The following is a 26265-nucleotide window of genomic DNA, read 5'->3' as shown; positions in this document are numbered from 1 at the left end:
TATCAGTAGGGTTGTGTTTGATAGTTGCTTTATTTAATTGTATAGTAGGTAGGTATGTCTTTTCGAGGAGCACTACGGATCCAAAAGTTTGGACATTGAACTATTAGAAAAGCGACACGCCCGCCCGCCGCCAACCGCAAACGCAGCAAAAATGAAAAATACGACCGCCTCCAATCGCAAACAACACCGCAAACGGCGCAAAAATGAAAACCGCCCGCATCGCACCCCCGACCGCCGCCAACCGCAAACGCCCCGAAAAAATGAAAACCGCCCGAATCGCGCGCCCGCCCGCCACCAACCACAAACGCCGCAAAAAAATGAAACCGCCCGCATCGCCCGCCCGACCGCCGCCAACCGCAAACGCCTCGAAAAATGAAAACCGCCCGCATCGTGCGCCCGCCCGCCCGCCGCCAACCGCAAACGCCACAAAAATGAAAATCGCCCGCCTCCAACCACAAACAACACCACAAACGCCGCAAAAATAAAAACCGCCCGCATCGCGCGCCCGCCCGCCGCCAACCGCAAACGGCGCAAAAATGAAAACCGCCCGCATCGCACGCCCGCCCGCCGCCAACCGCAAACGCCTCGAAAAAAACGGCCGCCCGCAGCCAAACGCTAAAACCGCAAAATACGCCAGAAACAAAAAAGCGCCCGCCCGACCCAAAACGCAAAACGCGCAAAAGGCACGCGCGAAACGCCAACGCAAACGTCGCAATAAGTTAAAACAAACAAAAAATCGCTCCCCCGTCGCAAACCGCAAACAACGCAAAAACGCCGCAAACAAATCAAAACCGCCCGCATCGCCCGCCCGCCCGCCGCCAAACACAAACACCGCCGCAAAAAAACGCCCGCATCGCACGCCTGCCCGCCGCTAACCGCAAAACGCCGCAAAAAAACGGCCGCCTGCCGACAAACGCAAACACCGCAAAAACGCAAACACCGCCGCAAAAAACGCTCGCATCGCACGCCTGCCCGCAGCCAACCGCAAAACGCCGCAAACGCCGCAACAAAGGAAACCACCCGCATCGCAGCCTAACCGCCGCCAATCGTAAAAGCCGGAAAAGGCCCTACCCTACCCTACCAATATACATACCCTACCCATACCCTAGTCCTACCCATACCCTACCCATACCCTACCCTACGTTTACCTTATACCCTACCATACCCAACTTTAACCTAGCATACCCAACTTTACCCTTCCCTACCCAAACGGCAAACCTACCTCTACCCTATACCTTACCATACCCATACTTAACCCTACCCATACATGTATCCTATACACTACCCATACAATAACCTACCCTACCCTACCCATACGTACCCTATCCTACCCTACCCTACCCTACCCTACCCAAAGCCTACTTTACCCATACCCTACCCTTCCCATACCGTACCCTACCTATACCCGGCATACTCATGCCCTACTCATCCTTGGCCGAGGAGTTTTACCAAATTTGAGTGCTATCGTCCTACCTGTTCTTGAGATATATAAATGGGCTCCTGCACGTGCGCACGCGCTTAATAAACTCCAGATGACTTATGTCAGCCACCTGTCTAAATTGTCCCCAAAAGTGTACAAAATTTGAGTGAAATCGACCTAGGGATTCATCAGATGTAGAAACGGACCCCCTCACGTGCGCACGTGCATGAGTCCACCCCACCTGTGACACATGGCCCTACATCGCTTGGTGAGTGCCCTGCCTGCCGACAGTCCAAGTTTCAGCGCAATCGGCCCAGAAACGACTGAGTTATATGCAAGTACAATTTTCAAGGGTTTGGCGATATCCTTAAGCCGGCGGTGCCTTGTAGCCTATGCCGTGCTGACTGATTGGCAAAAGTTTAATGACATGCCGGCTATGCCATCGATCGGATTTCATCGGAAAATATGTCTAACGTTAACAAAACACGGTGGCATGCCTGAGTCATTTTCACGGAAGTTTATTGACTTTTTGATAATATTTTGGGTGGATATTGATGAGAAAAGAATGCGCTATCCGAATATGTGTGTTTCATGGCCAATTTTCAACGTTTTCAATACGTTATCGTGTTGTAAACGACAGCGCACTCGGCGCGCATCAACCTTTCAAATGAATTTTACATTATTAAGGAAATGGTAGACATAATCACTTCTTGTTTACCATCATCCATTTTCTCATATATTTACTTAAAAAATGGTACCACACCGATTTCATTCGGTCAAACCGTTTTCAAACGGCACCGATTTTTCCTCCACGAGGCACGAAATCGGCCATTTTTTCACAACAATTGGTCCTGATGTGCACGTGACGCGACCAACGTTATAAAACCATATCAATACGCTAGCTTTATCTCTCCTCTATCGATCGGTGGCAACCGCGTGTCGCTGCGACCACCGGTCGTCAAGATATAAGCCAGGGAAGGAGCACGCGTCGCACCGATTTCGGCCAATATCGCCATTTTTCGCGCCGCGTGTTAAACCAATGGCGAGCGTGCCTCGTGCTCGCGACGCCGCCAGAGACGCACCCCTGGTCGGATTGCGCCCAAATTTTAATACGATCGTTCGATTTGACCACGCTTGGAGCCTGCCAAATTTCACTCCCCTACATGGCGCCGTTCCGGCGCAAGACACCCAGATGTGGATGACACTTTTCGTTTGTGACACACAGACGTACAGACCGACAACTTCTCTTTTATAATATATCCGACTAGAATACAGGTTTACGCGATAACTGTACGTTTGGATATATATTGTTGATGGGGCCATTAGTTTGGTTGTCAAAACTTTTATGTTTATATAAGTAGGGTTGAGTTTGATAGTTACTTTATTCAATTGTGTAATAGGTGGGTGTGGCTTTTCGAGGAGCACTACGGATCCAAAAGTTTGGACATTGAATTAAAAAAAAAACACGGCCGCCCGCCGCCAACCGCAAACGCCGCAAAAATAAAAAACGACCGCCTCCAACCGCAAAAAAAACACCGCAAACGCCGCAAAAAATAAAAACCGCCCGCATCGCGCGCCCGCCCGCCGCCAACCGCAAACGCCGCAAAAATGAAAACCAACCGCATCGCACGCTCGCCCGCCGCCAACCGCAAACGCCTCGAAAAAACGGCCGCTCGCCGCCAAACGCTAAAACCACAAAATGCGCCAAAGGCACGCCCGAACGCAAACGTCGCAAAAAATAAACAATCGCCCGCCCAACGCAAAAAAAAACGCAAAAACGCCTAAAAAACGTCCGCATTGCACGCACGCTAACCGCCAACCGAAAACGCCAAAAAATCGCCCGCCCGCCACCAAACGCAAACACTGTAAAAAAGCGCCTGCTCGCCCCAAACGCAAACACCGTAAAAAGGAAACAAAAAATCGCCCGCCCGCCGCAAACCGCAAAAAAACGCAAAAACACCGCAAACAAATCAAAACCGCTCGCATCGCCCGCCCGCCCGCCGCCAAACACAAACACCGCCGCAGAAAACCGCCCGCATCGCACGCCTGCCCGCCGACAAACGCAAAACGCCGCAAAAAACGGCCGCCCGCCGACAAACGCAAACACCGCAAAAACGAAAACACCGCCGCAAATAACCGCCCGCATCGCACGCCTGCCCGCCGCCAACCGCAAAAGGCCGCAAACGCCGCAACAAAGGAAACCGCCCGCATCGCACGCCCATCCGCCGCCCTTTAGTACCCTACTCTACCCTACCAATACGTACCCTACCCTACCCTACCCTACCCTACCCTACCCTACCCAAAGCCTACCCTACCCATACCCTACCCTTCCCATACCGTACCCTGCCTATACCCGGCATATGTACCTGCTCATACTTGACAGAGGAGTTTTACCAAATCTGAACGCTATCGTCCTACCTGTTCTTGAGATATATAAATGGGCCAATGCACGTGCGCACGCGCTTACTGAGGCTCCAGATGACTTATGTGAGCCACCTGTCTAAATTGTCCCTAACAGTGTACAAAATTTGATTGAAATCGACCCAGGGATTCATCAGATGTAGAAGCAGACCCCCTCACGTGCGCACGTGCATGAGTCCACCCCACCTGTGACACATGACCCTACATCGCTTGGTGAGTGCCCTGCCTGCCGAAAGTCCAAGTTTCAGCGCAATCGGCCCAGAAACGACTGAGTTATATGTAAGTACAATTTTCAAGGGTTTGCAATATCCCTAAGCGGGCGCTGCCTTGTAGCCTATGCCGTGCTGACTGGCAAAAGTGTAATGACATGCCGACTATAAGCCATCGATCGGATTTCATCGGAAAATATGTCTAACGTTAACAAAACACGATGGTATGCCTGACTCATTTTCACAGAAGTTTATTGACTTTTTGATAATATTTTGGGTGGATATTGATCAGAAAAGAAAGCGCTATCCAAATATGTGCGTTTCATGGCCAATTTTCAACATTTTCGATACGTTATCGTGTTGTAAAGGACAGCGCACTCGGTGCGCATCAAACTTTCAAATAAATTTTTCATTATTAAGGAAGTGGTAGTAAAAATCACTTTTTCTTTTCATTCATTGCATCACACGTACAATTACCTAAAAAATGGTACCACACCGATTTCATTCGGTCAAACCGTTTTCAAACGGCACCGATTTTGCCTCCACGAGGCACGAAATCGGTCATTTTTTCACAACAATTGGTCCTGATGTGCACGTGACGCGCCCTTCGTTATAAAACCATATCAATACGCTAGCTTTAGCTCTCCTCTATCGATCGGTGGCAACCGCGTGTCGCTGTGACAACTGGTCGTCAAGATATAGGCCCGGAAAGGGACACGCGTCGGACCGATTTCGGCCAATATCGCCATTTTTCGCGCCCCGTGTTAAACCAATGGCGAGCGTGCCTCGTGCTCGCGACGCCGCCAGAGACGCACCCCTGGTCGGATCGCACCCAGATTTTAATACGATCGTTCGATTTGACCACGCTTGGTGCCTGCCAAATTTCACGCTCCTACATGGCGCCGTTCCGGCGCAAGACACCCAGATGTGGATGACACTTTTCGTTTGTGACACACAGACGTACAGACCGACAACTTCTCTTTTATAATATATCCGACTAGAATACAGGTTTACGCGATAACTGTACGTTTGGATATATATTGTTGATGGGGCCATTAGTTTGGTTGTCAAAACTTTTATGTTTATATAAGTAGGGTTGAGTTTGATAGTTACTTTATTCAATTGTGTAATAGGTGGGTGTGGCTTTTCGAGGAGCACTACGGATCCAAAAGTTTGGACATTGAATTAAAAAAAAAACACGGCCGCCCGCCGCCAACCGCAAACGCCGCAAAAATAAAAAACGACCGCCTCCAACCGCAAAAAAACACCGCAAACGCCGCAAAAAATAAAAACCGCCCGCATCGCGCGCCCGCCCGCCGCCAACCGCAAACGCCGCAAAAATGAAAACCAACCGCATCGCACGCTCGCCCGCCGCCAACCGCAAACGCCTCGAAAAAACGGCCGCTCGCCGCCAAACGCTAAAACCACAAAATGCGCCAAAGGCACGCCCGAACGCAAACGTCGCAAAAAATAAACAATCGCCCGCCCAACGCAAAAAAAAAACGCAAAAACGCCTAAAAAACGTCCGCATTGCACGCACGCTAACCGCCAACCGAAAACGCCAAAAAATCGCCCGCCCGCCACCAAACGCAAACACTGTAAAAAAGCGCCTGCTCGCCCCAAACGCAAACACCGTAAAAAGGAAACAAAAAATCGCCCGCCCGCCGCAAACCGCAAAAAAACGCAAAAACACCGCAAACAAATCAAAACCGCTCGCATCGCCCGCCCGCCCGCCGCCAAACACAAACACCGCCGCAGAAAACCGCCCGCATCGCACGCCTGCCCGCCGACAAACGCAAAACGCCGCAAAAAACGGCCGCCCGCCGACAAACGCAAACACCGCAAAAACGAAAACACCGCCGCAAATAACCGCCCGCATCGCACGCCTGCCCGCCGCCAACCGCAAAAGGCCGCAAACGCCGCAACAAAGGAAACCGCCCGCATCGCACGCCCATCCGCCGCCCTTTAGTACCCTACTCTACCCTACCAATACGTACCCTACCCTACCCTACCCTACCCTACCCTACCCTACCCAAAGCCTACCCTACCCATACCCTACCCTTCCCATACCGTACCCTGCCTATACCCGGCATATGTACCTGCTCATACTTGACAGAGGAGTTTTACCAAATCTGAACGCTATCGTCCTACCTGTTCTTGAGATATATAAATGGGCCAATGCACGTGCGCACGCGCTTACTGAGGCTCCAGATGACTTATGTGAGCCACCTGTCTAAATTGTCCCTAACAGTGTACACAATTTGATAGAAATCGACCCAGGGTTTCATCAGATGTGGAAGCGGACCCCCTCACGTGCTCACGTGCATGAGTCCACCCCACCTGTGACACATGGACCTATATCGCTTGGTGAGTGCCCTGCCTGCCGACAGTCCAAGTTTCAGCGCAATCGGCCCAGAAACGGCTGAGTTATATGCCAGCACAATTTTCAAGGGTTTGCAATATCCCTAAGCGGGCGGTGCCTTGCAGCCTATATGCCGTGCTGACTGATGGTCAAATGTTTAATGACATGCCGGCTATAAGCCATCGATCGGATTTCATCGGAAAATATGTCTAACGTTAACAAAACACGGTGGTATGCCTGAGTCATTTTCACGGAAGTTTATTGACTTTTTGATAATATTTTGGGTGGATATTGATTAGAAAAGAATGCGCTATCCGAATATGTGTGTTTCATGGTCAATTTTCAACGTTTTCGATACGTTATCGTGTTGTAAACGACAGCGCACTCGGCGCGCATCAACCTTTCAAATAAATTTTACATTTTTAAGGAAATGGTAGACATAATCACTTTTTGTTTACCATCATCCATTTTCTCATATATTTACCTAAAAAATGGTACCACACCGATTTCATTCGGTCAAACCGTTTTCAAACGGCACCGATTTTTCCTCCACGAGGCACGAAATCGGTCATTTTTTCACAACAATTGGTCCTGATGTGCACGTGACGCGACCAACGTTATAAAACCACATCAATACGCTAGCTTTATCTCTCCTCTATCGATCGGTGGCAACCGCGTGTCGCTGTGACAACCGGTCGTCAAGATATAAGCCCGGAAAGGAGCACGCGTCGGACCGATTTCGGCCAATATCGCCATTTTTCGCGCCGCGTGTTAAACCAATGGCGAGCGTGCCTCGTGCTCGCGACCCTGTCAGAGACGCACCCCTGGTCGGATTGCGCCCAAATTTTAATACCATCGTTCGATTTGACCACGCTTGGTGCCTGCCAAATTTCACGCTCCTGGATGGCGCCGTTCCGGCGCAAGACACCCAGATGTGGATGACACTTTTCTTTTGTGACACACAGACGTACAGACCGACAACTTCTCTTTTATAATATATCCGACTAGAATACAGGTTTACGCGATAACTGTATAGGTTCGAGATATATTAAGGGGATTATCAGTTTGGTTGTCAAAACTTCTAGGTTTAATAAGTAGAGTTTGGTAGTTTCTTCATTAAACTGTATAGTAGGTGTGTATGGCTTTTCGAGGAGCAATTGAGATCCGAATGTTGGGACTTTGAATTGTGAAACGCCGCCCGCCCGCCGCAAAACGCAAACACCGCAAAATGCGCCAAAGGCACGCCCGAAATGCCGACGCAAACGTCGCAAAAAAATAAAGAATCGCCCGCCCGACGCAAAAAAACGCAAAAACGCCGCAAAAATAAAACCGTTCGCATCGAACGCACGCTAACCGCCAACCGAAAACGCCTAAAAATCGCCCGCCCGCCACCAAACGCAAACACCGCAAAAAAGCGCCCGCTCGCCCCAAACGCAAACACCGAAAAAAGGAACCAAAAAAGCGCCCGCCCGCCCCAAACGCAAAACGCACGCCCGAAGCGCCAACGCAAACGTCGCAATAAATAAAAACAAATAAAAAATCGCCCGCCCGCCGTAAACCGCAAAAAAACGCAAAAACGCCGAAAACAAATCAAAACCGCCCGCATCGCCCGCCCGACCGCCACCAAACAAACACCGCCGCAAAAAACCGCCCGCATCGCACGCCTGCCCGCCGCCAACCGCAAAACGCCGCAAAAAACGACCGCGTGCCGATAAACGCAAACACCGCAAAAACGCAAACGCCGCCGCAAAAAACCGCCCGCCCGAATCGCACGCCTGCCCGCCGCCAACCGCAAAACGCCGCAAACGCCGCAACAAAGGAAACCGCCCACATCGCACGCCTAACCGCCGCCAATAGGAAAAGCCGCAAAAGGCCCTACCCTACCCTACCAATATACATACCCTACCCATACCCTAGTCCTACCCATACCCTACCCATACCCTACCCTACGATTACCTTATACCCTACCATACCGAACTTTACCCTATCATACCCAACTTTACCCTACCCTACCCAAACGGCAAACCTACCTCTACCCTATCCTACCCATAACCAAAACTACCTCTATCCTTTACAATACCCTACCCATACAATACCCTACCCTACCCTACCCTACCCTACCCTACCCTACCCATACCCTACCCTTCCCATACCGTACCCTACCTATACCCGGCATACTCATGCCCTACTCATACTTGACCAAAGAGTTTCACAACATTTGAGTGCTGTCGTCCTACCGGTTCTTGAGATATATAAATGGGCCCCTGCACGTGCGCACGCGCTTACTGAGACTCCAGATGACTTATGTAAGCCACCTGTCTAAATTGTCCCTAACAGTGTACAAAATGTGAGTGAAATCGGCCCAGCCGTTCTTGAGATGTAGAAAGGGACCCCACACGTGCGCACGTGCATGAGTCCACCCCACCTGTGACACATGACCGTACATCGCTTGGTGAGTGCCTTGCCTGCCGAAAGTCCAAGTTTCAGCGCAATCGGCCCAGAAACGACTGAGTTATATGCAAGTACAATTTTCAAGGGTTTGCGATATCCCTAAGCGGGCGGTGCCTTGCAGCCTATGCCGTGCTGACTGATAGTCAAATGTTTAATGACATGCCGGCTATAAGCCATCGATCGGATTTCATCGGAAAATATGTCTAACGTTAACAAAACACTGTGGTATGCCTGAGTCATTTTCACGGTAGTTTATTGACTTTTTGATAATATTTTGGGTGGATATTGATCAGAAAAGAATGCGCTATCCGAATATGTGCGTTTCATGGTCAATTTTTAACGTTTTCGATGCGTTATGATGTTGTAAAGGACAGCGCACTCTGCGCGCATCACACTTTCAAATAAATTTTTCATTATTAAGGAAGTGGTAGTAAAAATCACTTTTTCTTTTCATTCATTGCATCACACGTGCAATTACCTAAAAAATGGTGCCATACCGATTTCATTCGGCCAAACCGTTTTCAAACGGCACCGATTTTATGTCTACGAGGCACGAAATCGTCCATTTCTGAACAACAAAAGGTCCTGATGTGCACGTGACGCGACCAACGTTATAAAACTATATCAATACGGTAGCTTTATCTCTCCTCTATCGATCGGTGGCAACCGCGTGTCGCTGTGACCACCGGTCGTCAAGATATAGGCCCGGAGAGGAGCAGGCGTCGGAGCGATTTCGGCCGATGTCGCCGTTTTTCGCGCCCCGTGTTAAACCAATGGCGAGCGTGCCTCGTGCTCGCGACCCTGCCAGAGACGCACCCTTGGTCGGATCGCGCCCAAATTTTAATACCATCGTTCGATTTGACCACGCTTGGTGCCTGCCAAATTTCACGCCCCTACATGGCGCCGTTCCGGCGCAAGACACCCAGATGTGGATGACACTTTTCGTTTGTGACACACAGACAACTTCTCTTTTATAATATATCCGACTAGAATACAGGTTTACGCGATAACTGTATAGGTTCGAGATATATTAAGGGGATTATCAGTTTGGTTGTCAAAACTTCTAGGTTTAATAAGTAGAGTTTGGTAGTTTCTTCATTAAACTGTATAGTAGGTGTGTATGGCTTTTCGAGGAGCAATGGAGATCCTAATGTTGGGACTTTGAATTGTGAAACGCCGAATTGTCCGCCGCAAAACGCAAACACCGCAAAATGCGCCAAAGGCACGCCCGAAATGCCGACGCAAACGTCGCAAAAAATAAAGAATCGCCCGCCCGACGCAAAAAAAAAACGTAAAAACGCCGCAAAAATAAAACCGTTCGCATCGAACGCACGCTAACCGCCAACCGAAAACGCCTAAAAATCGCCCGCCCGCCACCAAACGCAAACACCGCAAAAAAGCGCCCGCTCGCTTCAAACGCAAACACCGAAAAAAAGGAACCAAAAAAGCGCCCGCCCGCCCCAAACGCAAAACGCACGCCCGAAGCGCCAACGCAAACGTCGCAATAAATAAAAACAAATAAAAAATCGCCCGCCCGCCGTCAACCGCAAAAAAAAACGCAAAAACGCCGAAAACAAATCAAAACCGCCCGCATCGCCCGCCCGACCGCCACCAAACAAACACCGCCGCAAAAAACCGCCCGCATCGCACGCCTGCCCGCCGCCAACCGCAAAACGCCGCAAAAAACGACCGCGTGCCGATAAACGCAAACACCGCAAAAGCGCAAACGCCGCCGCAAAAAACCGCCCGCCCGAATCGCACGCCTCCCCGCCGCCAACCGCAAAACGCCGCAAACGCCGCAACAAAGGAAACCGCCCACATCGTACGCCTAACCGCCGCCAATAGGAAAAGCCGCAAAAGGCCCTACCCTACCCTACCAATATACATACCCTACCCATACCCTAGTCCTACCCATACCCTACCCATACCCTACCCTACCGAACTTTACCCTATCATACCCAACTTTACCCTACCCTACCCAAACGGCAAACCTACCTCTACCCTATCCTACCCATACCCAAAACTACCTCTATCCTATACAATACCCTACCCATACAATACCCTACCCTACCCTACCCTACCCTACCCTACCCATACCCTACCCTTCCCATACCGTACCCTACCTATACCCGGCATACTCATGCCCTACTCATACTTGACCAAAGAGTTTCACAACATTTGAGTGCTGTCGTCCTACCGGTTCTTGAGATATATAAATGGGCCCCTGCACGTGCGCACGCGCTTACTGAGACTCCAGATGACTTATGTAAGCCACCTGTCTAAATTGTCCCTAACAGTGTACAAAATTTGATTGAAATCGACCCAGGGATTCATCAGATGTAGAAGCAGACCCCCTCACGTGCGCACGTGCATGAGTCCACCCCACCTGTGACACATGACCCTACATCGCTTGGTGAGTGCCCTGCCTGCCGAAAGTCCAAGTTTCAGCGCAATCGGCCCAGAAACGACTGAGTTATATGTAAGTACAATTTTCAAGGGTTTGCAATATCCCTAAGCGGGCGGTGCCTTGTAGCCTATGCCGTGCTGACTGATTGGCAAAAGTTTAATGACATGCCGGCTATAAGCCATCGATCGGATTTCATCGGAAAATATGTCTAACGTTAACGAAACACGGTGGTATGCCTGAGTCATTTTCACGGAAGTTTATTGACTTTTTGATAATGTTTTGGGTGGATATTGATCAGAAAAGAATGCGCTATCCGAATATGTGTGTTTCATGGTCAATTTTCAACGTTTTCGATACGTTATGATGTTGTAAAGGACAGCGCACTCGGCGCGCATCAAACTTTCAAATAAATCTTTTGTTATTAGTGAAGTGGTAGTAGCAATCACTTTTTCTTTTTATTCATTGCATCACACGTGCAATTACCTAAAAAATGGTACCACACCGATTTCATTCGGCCAAACCGTTTTCAAACGGCACCGATTTTTCCTCCACGGGGCACGAAATCGGTCATTTTTTCACAACAATTGGTCCTGATGTGCACGTGACGCGCCCAACGTTATAAAAACATATCAATACGCTAGCTGTATCTCTCCTCTATCGATCGGTGGCAACCGCGTGTCGCTGTGACAACTGGTCGTCAAGATATAGGCCCGGAAAGGAGCACGCGTCGGAGCGATTTCGGCCAATATCGCCATTTTTCGCGCCGCGTGTTAAACCAATGGCGAGCGTGCCTCGTGCTCTTGACCCTGCCAGAGACGCACCCCTGGTCGGATTGCCCCCAAATTTTGATACGATCGTTCGATTTGACCACGCTTGGTGCCTGCCAAATTTCACGCTCCTGGATGGCGCCGTTCCGGCGCAAGACACCCAGATGTGGATGACACTTTTCTTTTGTGACACACAGACGTACAGACCGACAACTTCTCTTTTATAATATATCCGACTAGAATACAGGTTTACGCGATAACTGTACGTTTGGATAGATATTGTTGATGGGGCCATTAGTTTGGTTTGTATGTTTATATAAGTAGGGTTGAGTTTGATAGTTACTTTATTTAAATGTATAGTAGGTAGGCATGGCTTTTCGAGGAGCACTACGGATCCAAAAAAAATGGACTTTGAATTATTGAAAAAAAAACACGCCCGCCCGCCGCCAACCGCAAATGCCGCAAAAATAAAAAACGATCGCCTCCAACCGCAAACAACACCGCAAACGTCGCAAAAAATAAAAACCGCCCGCATCGCGCGCCCGCCCGCCGCCAAACGCAAACGCCGCAAAAAATGAAAAGCGCCCGCATCGCACGGCCGCCCGCCGCCAACCGCAAACGCCTAGAAAAACGGCCGCCCGCCGCCAAACGCTAAAACCGCAAAATGCGTCAAACGCACGCCCGAAATGCCGACGCAAGCGGCGAAAAAAAATAAACAATCGCCCGCCCAACGCAAAAAAAAAAAACGCAAAAACGCCGAAAAAATTAAACCGTCCGCATCGCACGCACGCTAACCGCCAACCGAAAACGCCTAAAAGTCGCCCGCCCGCCACTAAACGCAAACACCGCAAAAAAAACGCCCGCTCGCCCCAAACGCAAACACCGCAAAAAGGAAACAAAAAAGCGCCCGCCCGCCCCCAAGCGCAAAACGCGCAAAACGCACGCCCGATACGCCAACACAAACGTCGCAATAAATTAAAACAAATAAAAAGTCGCCCGCCCGCCGCAAACCGCAAAAAAAAACGCAAAAACGCCGCAAAAAATCAAAACCGCCCGCATCGCCCGCCCACCCGCCGCCAAACACAACCGCAAAAACGCAAACACCGCCGCAAAAAAAACCGCCCGCATCGCACGCCTGCCCGCTGCCAACCGCAAAACGCCCGTGCCGACAAACGCAAACACCGCAAAAACGCAAACACCGCCGCAAAAAACCGCCCGCATCGCATGCCCACCTGTCTAAATTGTCCCTAAAAGTGCACAAAATTTGAGTGAAATCGACCCAGGGATTCATCAGATGTAGAAGCAGACCCCCTCACGTGCGCACGTGCATGAGTCCACTCCACCTGTGACACATGACCCGACCTCGCTTGCTGAGTGCCCTGCCTGCCGACAGTCCAAGTTTCAGCGCAATCGGCCCAGAAACGGCTGAGTTATATGCAAGTACAATTTTCAAGGGTTTGGCGATATCCCTAAGCGGGCGGTGCCTTGTAGCCTATGCCGTGCTGACACAGTCAAATCTTTAATGACATGCCGGCTATAAGCCATCGATCGGATTTCATCGGAAAATATGTCTAACGTTAACAAAACACGGTGGTATGCCTGAGTCATTTTCACGGAAGTTTATTGACTTTTCGATAATATTTTGGGTGGATATTGATCAGAAAAGAATGCGCTATCCGAGTATGTGCGTTTCATGGTCAATTTTCAACGTTTTCGATACGTTATCGTGTTGTAAACGACAGCGCACTCGGCGCGCATCAACCTTTCAAATGAATTTTACATTATTAAGGAAATGGTAGACATAATCACTTTTTGTTTACCATCATCCATTTTCTCATATATTTACCTAAAAAATGGTACCACACCGATTTCATTCGGTCAAACCGTTTTCAAACGGCACCGATTTTTCCTCCACGAGGCCCGAAATCGGCCATTTTTTCACAACAATTGGTCCTGATGTGCACGTGACGCGACCAACGTTATAAAACCATATCAATACGCTAGCTTTATCTCTCCTCTATCGATCGGTGGCAACCGCGTGTCGCTGTGACCACCGGTCGTCAAGATATAAGCCAGGAAAGGAGCACGCGTCGCACCGATTTCGGCCAATATCGCCATTTTTCGCGCCGCGTGTTAAACCAATGGCGAGCGTGCCTCGTGCTCGCGACGCCGCCAGAGACGCACCCCTGGTCGGATTGCGCCCAAATTTTAATACGATCGTTCGATTTGACCACGCTTGGAGCCTGCCAAATTTCACGCCCCTACATGGCGCCGTTCCGGCGCAAGACACCCAGATGTGGATGACACTTTTCGTTTGTGACACACAGACGTACAGACCGACAACTTCTCTTTTATAATATATCCGATTCCAATGGCCGGGGTTAGAAAATACGGCCGCTTTGATGCTGCTTTTAAGGGTGATAAGATACCTGCGATGTGGTGTGATCAGTTTCGTTCCTTTCAGCTTTCCTTCCGAGTTCCGTGCACATGATTAATGGTGCGTGATGCAATGTTTGCGTCTGAGCAGTTGGGCATACCTGCCTCCCCGCCCCTGCTGCTGTGAAGCGGTCGGATGCTTTGTACCTGCACGACTCTGTTAACGGCTATTGCTCGGTGCACAGCACAGAGCGGCGCAGAAGCTTTGAGGCGCGCCTGCGACGGACGTCTGTTCCGCCCGCTGCACCGATGGCCGGCTGCAGGAGCCGCGTCCGCGCGCTGCTGGTTCGTTGGCCCGTGATCAGAGACGGGGAGGGTCCGATTATACTGCGCAGCACACAGTGCACGGATACGGGATATAGTGCCGCCTTACTGACAGAGTAATGTGGACAACAGAGCTTGCTTTGCTTATGGTATTAAAACTTTATAGAAAACTTAAATGCATTGACATTTGACATCGAGATATCAATAATTGGTGCCATATAAACTACACCTACGTTTTAATCGGTATGGTTTTCGTTTCTAAACGTGAAGTTAGGTAGGTATAACAAAGGTTAGGTACCAGTATCTTCTGAAAAAGGGGATTTTTTTTTACCATAGGTGACTACTGATCGGTTGCATGTCTAGGATATCATTGGCAACACCCCAGAAGATAAACGGCGGGTGATGAGCTCATCCATGGGAGTGGACCTGTTGCCAGGCCCAAAGCTAACACAAACAGCGGAAGCTGCCACGGTGAAGTCACGCATCGGCTTGAAATTTTTCCTGTGTCATGTCTGTTAACAAACACGAGTCGATGCCCGAGCTGGAATCATTCGCTGAATTCTTTACACGACAAAACAGTCCGTTTGCTCGGTCATCAATGACCAGAGGTGTTCAGGATAAGGCATAAGTTTTGATATGCTGTAGTGTTTAGAAGCTCCCAAAAGATAAAGACTAGTAATTGGTTAACTCTGACCAATGAGTTTGAAAGATGGCTTGCCCACGTCACCTTTGAATTCATGTTTAGAAGCCTCATAACGAGACATGGTTTTGGGTATGCATTTCGAATTTACACCACCGGATGATTGGGTGACAGTGAGCCAGTCGCATGATCCGCTCTGGTGACTGTCGGCTGATTGGCTTTTTATAGCCTTCAAATTCCATAGCCAGCTCACAGCTGCATCGTGCTGCTATCCGTTTAATCCTAGCGAGACATTTCTGCTGAAGAAGTCCGCACGTGACCGTAATACGCCATGTCACATTGCTCAGTAGCGTTTATAAGCCACTTATATGCATGTCGTATTGGATTACATGCATCCAATCGGTCCAGTTGCGGTTCCAGGAAGCGCTGTTCATGGCTGTGATGAGTCAACTTAGCAAACGGCATTCATTGACTGACAGAAATAGCGACAGAGTGATGCTGTATTTATCAGTGGCTGACAGGTTTGTGATATGAGCTACCGTAGCACAGTGCACAGCTTTATGCACGCAGATACGATGCAATTATCGTTTACTTCCGCCAACTGTTTAAAAAGTTTCCTTGATACTAATCAAGACTGACGGAATTCACGTGAAATGAGACTTCGTTTCATGACAGCACAGTTGACTGCACGACGCACGCCTTGATGTCATCACTTTTCCTCCCCGCTGCGTTTGCCCTTTTGCCCTTTTCCTTGTGTTCATCCATCTCAATTTTTTACATTTGTATCACTGTCCGTCGCACTGTTTTCCTTCTTGTGATTGACATGCTTGGAGAACTTTCCTTCCGTCGGAATGCCCACGTGCCATTCACGTATCATCGAGAACTGCACGTGACCGACCGCCGCGCTGCTGCCCTGCGGGGCGGGGCTGCCAACACGTTCGACGTTCGCTCTCAAGCCACACAGACGGCTGGCTGAAAAACTACACAGCCGGTTACGACACCACTACGCCGGGCCGTACTGAAGTACGGTGTCGACGGCGGCGCTAATGGGAACGGCGGCGTAGTAGGCGCAGTAGTTCCCATCGCTTATTGCGCCACGGCGCGCGCGTGCCCCGTCTCTTTAACACGTTTTCCTTGCTTCTCGGACCACACCAAAGGCGGTGTGTGGCAGCCGAATATTGATGTGCCCCCTCTGTCGTCTCCTGAGAGCTCTCGTCTGCTGCTGGCGCCGCTCGTCCACCGCCGCCGTGTTTCCACTCGTGTTGCCGCTCGTCAGTACGTCGCCACCTCGTCGAGTCGATCTGATCAAAGCCTGTACCGCGTCTGCACTTGCCCCCTCCCACTGCAACTCCTCCCCCTCACTCACACACACTCTGCAACTCCACCAGCTCATCAGCGGCCCATCAGCAGCTGTTGTGGTTCAGTGCACACCTCACCACGTGACTGGCTCTACCACACCCCGGTGCAGCTCGTCAGTCATCACGTGACCCCGGCGTACCCTGCGGCGGTGAACCGGCGTGTTCTTTGTCCCGTACTCGACCCCACGTGTGCCTCGTGACGCACTGAGGGTGTGGTGTGGTGTCGACCCGTTCGGGGTTGATTCAGCCCATCTCGGTCTGATGATGTTATGACGCTGTCAGGAGAACAGAGGCGACGCTGTCGAGTGCCTCAGCACCGAAGGACAACAAACTGCGCGGACTGTGTTTGCCGGAGCGGGGCGAGTTGATTTGGGGGCGGAGGCTCAAATAGGGGAGCGATATTGAACCGTCACGCTAATAGACCGTTAGACAGAGCGGAACTGGGTCTGGGCAGCGGTCCATTGAAGCTCGCTCGTCACCTGGTGATCGGGACGGAGGCGACGAGAGAGGCGGTGAGTGACGGTGAGGCGACGGGCGATGGCGGTGAGGCGGCTGCGTTCGATGAGGATGCAGGGACGGCGGTGACGGCGGTGCCGGCGTTGGTGTCGGCGGCGGCGGAGGGAGGCGAGAGGCGAGCAGCGTGGTGTGCGGATGAAAGCCACCGACGCCGGTGTGGTGTCGGTGTCGGCGGTGACGCGGACAACGACCACCTGTGGCCACAGCTGGGCCGTGTGACGGCGCTGTGCTCCTTCATACACCCCATTATTCTGGCACCCCGCGACCCCCTATTCGTATGACGCACTGCAAGTGCCAAGTGTGAAGGTGATTTTGACCTTTTTATAGGCACTCACTTGAATCGGCACGAGGTTCAGCAATATGCCATCGCATTCATTTCAAGCGAGCTCGCAATTCATTCATGACCTGTATTCTCTTTTGTTATCACAACTACCCACCATTTTTCAAACTCACGGTGAGCTTTAATTTACTTTGAATCATTAGCGTGTACATGCTGAAGTGCCGCGTGTTCTGTGCTTTATTCTGGCATTACACCGTCACGCCGGCTTTGAGTAGTATTTCTCTCGTATAACGGTTTCACTTTTACGGCTGTATCGTCCTTGATGGAGCTTGTGATCAGCCCTCAAGTTTGTCGTGTCTCATCCGATCTGAGCGTGAAGATTTCTCTTTGAAAACATCTGCCGGCCTCTCGTTCAGCCCATTGTCCACTAAAAGGTGACGACTCAGCGTGTGTTCAATTGCCCCTGTCGGCTACATAGGGATGCTTTCTGTTGGATTCCACGTCGAGTGCCTGTCCTCTCTTCACGTCCTTTTATTTGTTTTCACTCTTCCTTCTGATGTAGTCTCAGATAAAAATGTGATAGTCTCGAGAGTTTGGCTTTTTGGCTAATCTTTGTCAATTCAAGAAAACATTTCTACTTTTAATGATCTGTGCAATGTTGATATTCTCAGGCTGCTGCAGTCTTTTCTGGTTCGCGGGCTGAACATTATTGCTCTGATAAACACACCTGTCATGATTTAAATACTTGTCACCTCTATGTCACGCAAGGCTAGTTTTGCGTTTGTGTAATGTATCATGCTGCTTTTTACACAGAACACGCATAAGGATTCTCGGAGACAGAAGACGTCATCCCAGCCGGACATTGCCTCGTATGCATGATTCATGACCACATTCGAGCGTTGCGCCAGCGCCTTCTCTTAGGCGGGACTCCCGTGCCATGGATGACCCGTGCTACTCTGCTGCTAAATACGTAGTTGTCTGGTAGAAACGGGGCTAAAATGACAAGCGCAATTTGTAGCGGAGCTGATCAATAGCCTTAGCTGCCGCTAAATGCTTGCACGAAAGGTAGGAAGTAGGAACGATCAAACCACGGCGTCATCAAGACCACCACTGCACCCACGCTGATGGCTCGGCGTCGCCACCACCACCGCCGTCACCGACCGAGTCTAGCCGACGCCGTATATACCGGACTCTCGGCCCGAGCCGCTGACACATATTTGGCCGTGTTTTACGGCGTGGACCAGCCGTCTGACGGCCATTACGACCACAGTGGCCGGCCGGAGCGGCCGCCGCGGCTGGGAAACTGAGACATCAGTGCGACGCGCGACGGCCGGCGGCCGGGCGGTTCCCGCTGGTTCTCAGCGCTGTTTTGTCGAGAGCCGGCGCTGCGGGATGGGGCACACCGGAACGGGTAGCGTGCCGTGGTCAGATGTTCGTGATATCACGGGATGGAGAGCCGCCGCTCCGCCGAGAGCTCCGGAATGAGCCTGAGTGCTGGTGCGCAGCTGGGAGAGCTTATAGCGTGTCTAGAGTCCAGTCCGCTGGGCAGTAACCTGTGGGTTGGGATGTAGAACAAACGACCTTTTCAAGAGAACGTAAGGTTCCTCAGATGCTGAAAGCCGGTAGTCGCGTGAGACACTTTGTCGGTCTACAAAATCTCCCACGGAATTTGTTTAGGGCTAATTTTCTTTGTTCAGCAGCAAATAGGTCCCCATGAGATTGCGACTTTTTTGTCCAAAAGTGAAATCCTGTAGGTGTAGCTCGCCGCGTCTCCAATAATCTTAATGTTCGAGCGGTGAGCGACATGACATCTTCATGACACTTTCACCTCGTTGGTTCCGAACCCGCCGGGCTGTCGGCTTGGCACGTCTGTTTACGACTTGCCGAACAGGTTTGAGGCTCAGCTGGCCCGGCTCCAGCTCAGTTTCGTCCTCCCCACCGCTCGCGTCCGTATCCAGGCGACTATCTGACGAACCCGGCCGACTGAACTCACGGAACCGGACGTCACGGGACGGGCACGGAGCGATCGCTCATGGTGCAATTCAATGATTTGTCGAGTGATTGGGTCGGTCGGAGGCGTATTTCGTAATTCGTACGCTGTGTGGTGTTCTGAAGATATACAACGTGATGTATGCGTTCTTACCCGGATTTTCCGAAGTCTGGCGGAACTCCCGACGATCGGTGTGATGTTTGGTGATTGCCCTAGTTCTGGTCACGGGTCTCTGAATGGACCAGTGACCAGGGACCAATGGCCGATGACCGATGACATCTGACCAGTGACCGGTTAGCAGACTCGTACTGTCGGCGGAAAGATGAGAGCTATCTTCGCTTGTCATCATGATACTTTCACATGGCACGTGCCGGTAGCATTAGGTGTGACTTACCCGGCGATCAGCATATCCGACCTGCCAACTTTTCTGTCACCTCCGGGTCAGGCTCTGTCATTGCAACTTGACCTGTCTCACTACTGTTGCGACTCATAACTCCGCTCGGGGTGTGACAGTACGCCCACAATGTCGCTACATCCGGTCTTGCAAGACATGCTCGCCGACCCGTGCCGACCCGGAGTCAACCCATGCCTGTGAAAGGAGGATCCTACGACCCTCGCCCGTCGCTGCTAGGAACCGTTGCACGATTGCCGCCGGAAGACGACGCCTGTCGCAATGCTCATTAGAGATGGGTTTAGTGCTCTAATAGCTTCCACATGTTGAGAGTGCACGATGAGTATAATGGAAAACGCACGCGTCATGTTAAGCGGAGAATGTAAAGGCGTTTTAGCGCATTAAAAACAGACGTGCTGCATTAAAACGTGGGAATTACAGGCATTACAATGCACTTGGTTATACAGCCAGGTGTTGTGAACAAAGTTTAATGTGATAAGTTCGCCCTTTCGATGTGAGGAGGAAGGAGAACGAATTTGTACAACAAGCAAACTAGCATGAGTAACGAAGTGAAGGCGAATTATGCCATTTCTAACACGGGTAAAAAATAGTTAATTATCAATAAAACATCTGCGTGGTGTTTGTTTATTTATCAGTGAAAGGGTGTAGTGTATACGTATTTCGGTGACAGTAGTTACAACCAAACAGTGAACACATCTACCTATGCTTTGTGGGGACAGCTTTATTGGTGGTCGTCCAGCCATTGGATACAACTTTCTACTCTTCCTGATAGCAGAGACTTAATGATAAAGCAGACACTTAAAGCCGCTTGGGAATAGACAACTAAACACGCGAGCTGTGCTATAAATTCGAGGCTTTAGGAGACAGAGATGCGCTACAGACCGCTGCCACAGGTCTGACTGGTGTGCGGTTTGTAGAGGAGGACCTCCAGCCCGTGCCGACAGCGAGAAACCTCGGTGTGGTTTTCGACAATCGACTGAGCTTTGAACCCCATATAGACGCCATTGTCACCAAGTGCTTTGGAATCCTAATAGACCTTATGCACGCGAAGCATCTGCTCCCGACATCGGTGCTACCAACTATTATCAACGCACTGGTCATGTCGCATATTCGGTACTGTAGCCAGGTGTTTGGCTGTGTCAACAAAACCGCTGTCAAAAGGTTGCAGAAAGTGCAGAACTTCGCCGCTAGAATTATATCAGGTCGTCACAGATCCCAGCACGTATCTGACTTGCTTCGAAGCTTGAACTGGCTTCCAGTCACTGAGCTGATAGAATTTAATGATTTGTGCCTGTTGCACAAAATCATCATGACCAGTGAACCCGCTGTGCTCAGACAGAAGGTGCGCTACAACCGAGCTGTCATTGGCCGTACAACCAGACATTCAGACTTCCTGTACCTACCTCGCTTCCGCACCAACGCTGGCAAAAGTACTTTTAGACACCGGGCGTGTTCGCTATATAATGCTGTCATTGGCTCAGACGTGCAGGGGGCGTCGTATGCACGATTCAAGAGGACGATGAAGCTTCGGCTTACCAGTAAGTTTTTTTTTTGTTCATTTAACACTGGTCTCTTACTGACATGTGCTACTGTGCTACAGCCTGTGTGTCACAGACTGCTTTTTACTTTTTCTTCATTCGCTTTTATGTATATTTTTAGCGGGTTTATCCGAATTGTATGACGAGGGCTCATAATAGTCACTTCTTGTGGACGAGTGCCGATGCTGTCAAATAAATAAATAAATAAATAAACATTATGTGCCTTGACCAAGATGTAACAGAGGACAATTACTCAAGATATCATAAGTGTGGGACGCCTTTCTCTTCCCTGACGAATGTTGGACTTTTCTCGGTCGGTTTTTGAAAATTTGTTCGGTTGATCTGACCTGTGTTTCGCTTCATTTGCTTCTTTTTTTCCCAGTATGTTCTTAACTTCTTAGGATCTTGGCATCTCTAGCGAACTCTTGACACTCTGCCTGTCCGATGCCAAACTCAGCAGCAGCACTATGCGGTAAAGGTAGCCCCGCTCTAAGCACATTGGTGCCTCCCCCAGCCCACCTGACTTTCGATTCCTGCCCAATGCTCAGATCTTCACTGTTATCCATGAGCGACGTCTGTCTCACACCCAGTGCTCGTCTCTCTGCAACTGTAATCGGGCTACACCCGACACCTCAGCGTCCCCTGCAGTTGACGCCCGTCCCGTATGCATACAGTACACCTCAGTGCCCTCTGCAGTCCCGTCCCGTATGCCTACAGCACACCTCAGCGCCCTTTGCAGATGACACACGTCCCCTGACCCTCAGAGCCCTATCTGTACCTGAGGCTCGTCACCTGGCACCTCAGCGCCCTCTGTGACCGCCGCCCGTCCCTTACCAGATACTTCTGCGCTGTCTGTGAGTGATGGCCGCCTCGTGCCCGGTGTCCCGGCGCCGTGACTGACGTGCACGCCCTCTGTTCCTCTCTCTGTATGCCGCCCCGTGCCTGATACCTCAGCACTGTGCCTGATGTGCGCGCCCTCTGGCCGACAGGATTCGGAGCGTTCAGGGCGCCGTCTCTCCTCGCTGGTTCACGGCGTGCAGAGCCTGAAGCGCCGCCTGGCGGCCCGCCAGCTGACCGCCTCCGACTCGGAGAGGCGCCTCCACAGAGCCTCGGTGGACAGCAGGAGCAGCGACGGCTCGGAGCTGTCCTCGTCCGGTGAGCGACCGACGCCGGCCCAACCCCCGACCCCGACCCCGCCCGCTCCACCCCCTCTAATAGCCGTCGGTATCGACCTGAGCTCTCGGCTGGTGGTACCCTGGCGTGCCTTACATGTCCCCTTGCATGTTCTGCGTGTGACTAGGGCTAGGAGAAAAAGATATAAAATTGTAGTTTTAAACGTCACCATAACATTGACAATTTCACGATCAGTGGGAATATGAAGATACCCGAGGCTAAAGCTGGCGGATGTTTTTGTGTTTAATCAACACCTGTCGTAAATTGAGAAAAGTGTGATGAAAACGCTAGTCCAGGATCACTCGTTCGTCGCGTTATCGTCATCCATCTCTGACGCACGTCTCTCGCTCTGTCCGCAGGGAGTGAGCCGGTGATGGTGGGCAGCAACCGCAGCTCGCTGCTCTCCAACATGTCCTCCTCCTCTGAGGACTCTGACGTCGTCTCATACAGGGGGCCGACGGTGGGCCGCGCGCGCGCCCGCGTCGACTACGTGCCCAGCCCTTACGACCGCGAGGCGCTGCGCTTCAGTCGCGGTGACATCATCGACATCATCAGCATGAATCCGAGCGGCCTGTGGCGCGGCGCGCTGCACGGACGCGTCGGCACGTTCAAGTTCATCAATGTGGAGGTGCTGCCGGACGAGGTGGCGCGCCTGCGTGAGGCCGGTGGCGTGCTGCCGCCGCTCAAGACGCGGCCCGTATCCGTCAAACACCTGCTCGAGGAGCTCGGCGTTTCGGTGAGTACATACGGTGTTTTTGGTGAGTTGAGTATAGGCATTTAAACTTGAAGCAATTAATGTTCATTTACAGTGGTCAGCTCGATGATAACGTAACGTGCTATCTACCATTGCCATGATTAAAGACTGATTAGAAAAGTTGCTGTAGTTTTCAGTAAAATGTATTCGCAGGAACTTAAAAAGCTGTTACAGTAAACGATAAGTGTTTTGTGCAGACTCACTACGACGGCTGTCTTTATTGGCGGCAGTTCGATGGTGCTTGCTCGTTATTTATTTGAATTATAACTTTCACTGTACAACAATCTCCCTAACTATGCAATTTAGCGGCTCATTTCAATTTAGGCCATAAGTAATTGTGGATCGGCTATGGATCTATCCGCGGTGCCCGGAGCGCTCACCTATATCCTTCCGGAATAGTGCCGATGTCCGTCCACGAACTTCATGCGTTATTAACTCATAGTCTGTGCTATTGCATCACAGATGCTAACAGCTACCATTGAAGCTGCGGTTTGACTAGAGGTTATCGCTGTTACATTGCTCCACATTCTGTTCATGTGCTGTCACGACTCTCTTTGATCCACACCTGAACAGTACTCCAGTACCTCCTCGTAAAAATGAGCACATTCAGCGACATATGTTCCGCGAACAGAACCAACCGGCCTCGCGAACCGACAGTTACACGTCTGCCCTTGCTTTAACCGTGCGAAAAGCCCGGAATGGTCCAGAGAAAGCCACACAGTGTCGATAATTGTCGGCGTCGTAGCGCCGATCTCCGAGTCAGCCGCTCCTGCGGCAGGGAGCTGCCCACAGAACTGCCTTAACCTTCGTCAGTAATTATGACTCTGCACGTACGCTAATGGCGTGAACGCAGCCAGACAGACGCAGTTGATACTTCCGATGCTATTACCCTGAAACTAGGGCAAGATGAGCGGCCTGCACTTCGGCGACGGAACAATTGTACCTATTTTTGCGAAACCTCTACTCGAACCACGCATGGATGTAGGTAAAGAGACAGCAGGAGAACACGTGTGAGGTCTATGGAGCTAATTTATATGCTAGCTGTTGAATTGACCAATTTTTAAGCTTAATAACATTATTTCCTAACATGAAAAATGAAAATTGTCATCAGGAGGCTCACACTTTTTCAAAAGAATGTTTGAGCAGCCTGCAGAGCTTAACTCATTCAAAAGCATAGGATGAAAACCAAGGGCGAAAAGAATTAAAACCAAACGGATCTCCAAAATATAAACATTTGAAAAAGAAGGACTGTTTCGTTTCGTCATATCTTGCTATCGTTTTTGGCACTGTCAAGTTCGTAACTTCTTTTGTTTTTGTTTTTTTGTTTAATTTGAATGGAATTAATTTTTAGTCCCCGCACTTTAGCTGCTTTCTAAGTTATTGTTTTTCATTTAATTATGATATACATTTTCAATTATATACCTACCTTTCAAAAGCCCTGATATTGTTCACGGCCATCGCCAATATGGCGCGCTAATTTAGGTATTCCAACGCTAGCCATGCCGTATTCTTACTGAGAAGCACCCGCGGACCCTGAGGCGGCTGTGTGGGGCCGCGCCTCCGGCTGCGGCGGCCGACCTTGCGGCGTCTCCCCGCCGCCGGGGGCCAGTATATAACCGGCGGCCCGGCGGCAGAGGACACACTCGACTGCCGTCCGCTGCTCTCACCCGCCGTCCCTGCAGTCTGCCATGAGGTGCCTGCTGTGTGTTCCGCTGGTGCTGGCCGCCGCCTGCGCCGCCCCGCAGGGGGGCTCGTACGGCGCCCCGCCGCCGCTCACCGCCGCCGAAGAGGAGCGAGCGGCCGCTCTGTCCGGCCGACCACCTCTGCTGGGGGCCGGCGGCAGGCTCGGACCCCTCGGTGGTCCCCTGGGCCCCCTGGGCGGCCCTCGGGCCGGCCGGTTCGGAGGGCCGATAGGTGGCCGGCTGCCCAACGGAGGCAACCCGCCCCAGCTGCGACCGGACGGCCTGCTGGACGGGCCCGGCGTGCCGTACAGCTTCAACTGGGCCGTGGACGAGCCCGACTACGGCAACCAGTACGGCCACCAGGAGGAGAGCGACGGCGTGGTGACGCAGGGCGAGTACCGCGTGCTGCTGCCCGACGGACGCACCCAGATCGTCACCTACTCGGTGGAGGGCGACAGCGGCTTCCAGGCGACGGTGACGTACGAGGGCGAGGCGCAGTTTCCGCCTCCGGGCGCGCCCGGCGGCCTCGGCGGTCCGGCGCCGTTCGGTTCGGCCCTCGGCGGAGGACCCCTGAGCAGAGTACCTCTCCCGGGAGCAGCCGTGGAAGATGGTCCCCTGGGAGGCGTTCCCATCAGAAGAGGTCGCCTCGGCCGTGGACCATTCGGCAGGGGTCCTCTGGGTCGTGGACCGCTCGGCCGGGGTCCCCTGGGCCGCGGTCCCCTGGGCCCCAGTCCCGCTGGTCCGTTCGGAGGTCGTCCTCTGCGAGGCCCCCTGTCTGGGGCTGCCTCGGGCTACGCTCAGGGACGAGGCTCATACCTCGGAGGGCCGGGCCGCCTGTTCGACGCCGCCGGCCGTCCCATTCCTGATGTCCTGGATGATGGAGCGGACGCGCCGGTAAATACGCCGAGCACCAGCTATGGCTTCTAATCCAGGCCAGGAGGTTAGCTCTTGGAGGGCCAGTCAGCAGTTCTTATTGGGCGGCAGACGTCAACAGCAGCTGCGTCAGCATGTGTTGAACAGACGGGAAGTCGTACTATTCACGACATCACAGTGAACAGTACAGACAGCCGTTCTGACTCTCGCGTGCATTTTTTGGAAGATGGTTGCCGGTAGCGTAGAAAGTTTACGGCATATTGGTGGCCGTTGGAAAATATTTATGCAGCAATCGATGTGGAATACACTGAA

General features: G+C 51.4%; 1 protein-coding gene across 2 annotated transcripts in view; it reads left to right on the top strand.

The window, feature by feature from the left end:
• The window catches only part of LOC122380721 (SAM and SH3 domain-containing protein 3-like), a 71282-nt gene that overhangs the window by 27562 nt on the left and 17455 nt on the right, over positions 1 to 26265 (top strand). For both annotated transcript variants that reach the window (XM_043364127.1, XM_043364128.1), the window contains 2 exons: positions 22461 to 22626; positions 23004 to 23380. In XM_043364127.1, coding sequence (XP_043220062.1) covers positions 22461 to 22626; positions 23004 to 23380 — 543 coding nt within the window. The remainder of the gene's footprint in view (positions 1 to 22460; positions 22627 to 23003; positions 23381 to 26265) is intronic.

The sequence above is a fragment of the Amphibalanus amphitrite genome, unplaced genomic scaffold (assembly GCF_019059575.1).
Source record: "Amphibalanus amphitrite isolate SeventyFive unplaced genomic scaffold, NRLGWU_Aamphi_draft 000105F_arrow, whole genome shotgun sequence".
NCBI lineage: Eukaryota > Metazoa > Arthropoda > Thecostraca > Balanomorpha > Balanidae > Amphibalanus > Amphibalanus amphitrite.
The sequence above is the reverse complement of the archived record's forward strand: the minus strand, read 5'-3'. Positions and strand labels throughout refer to the sequence as shown.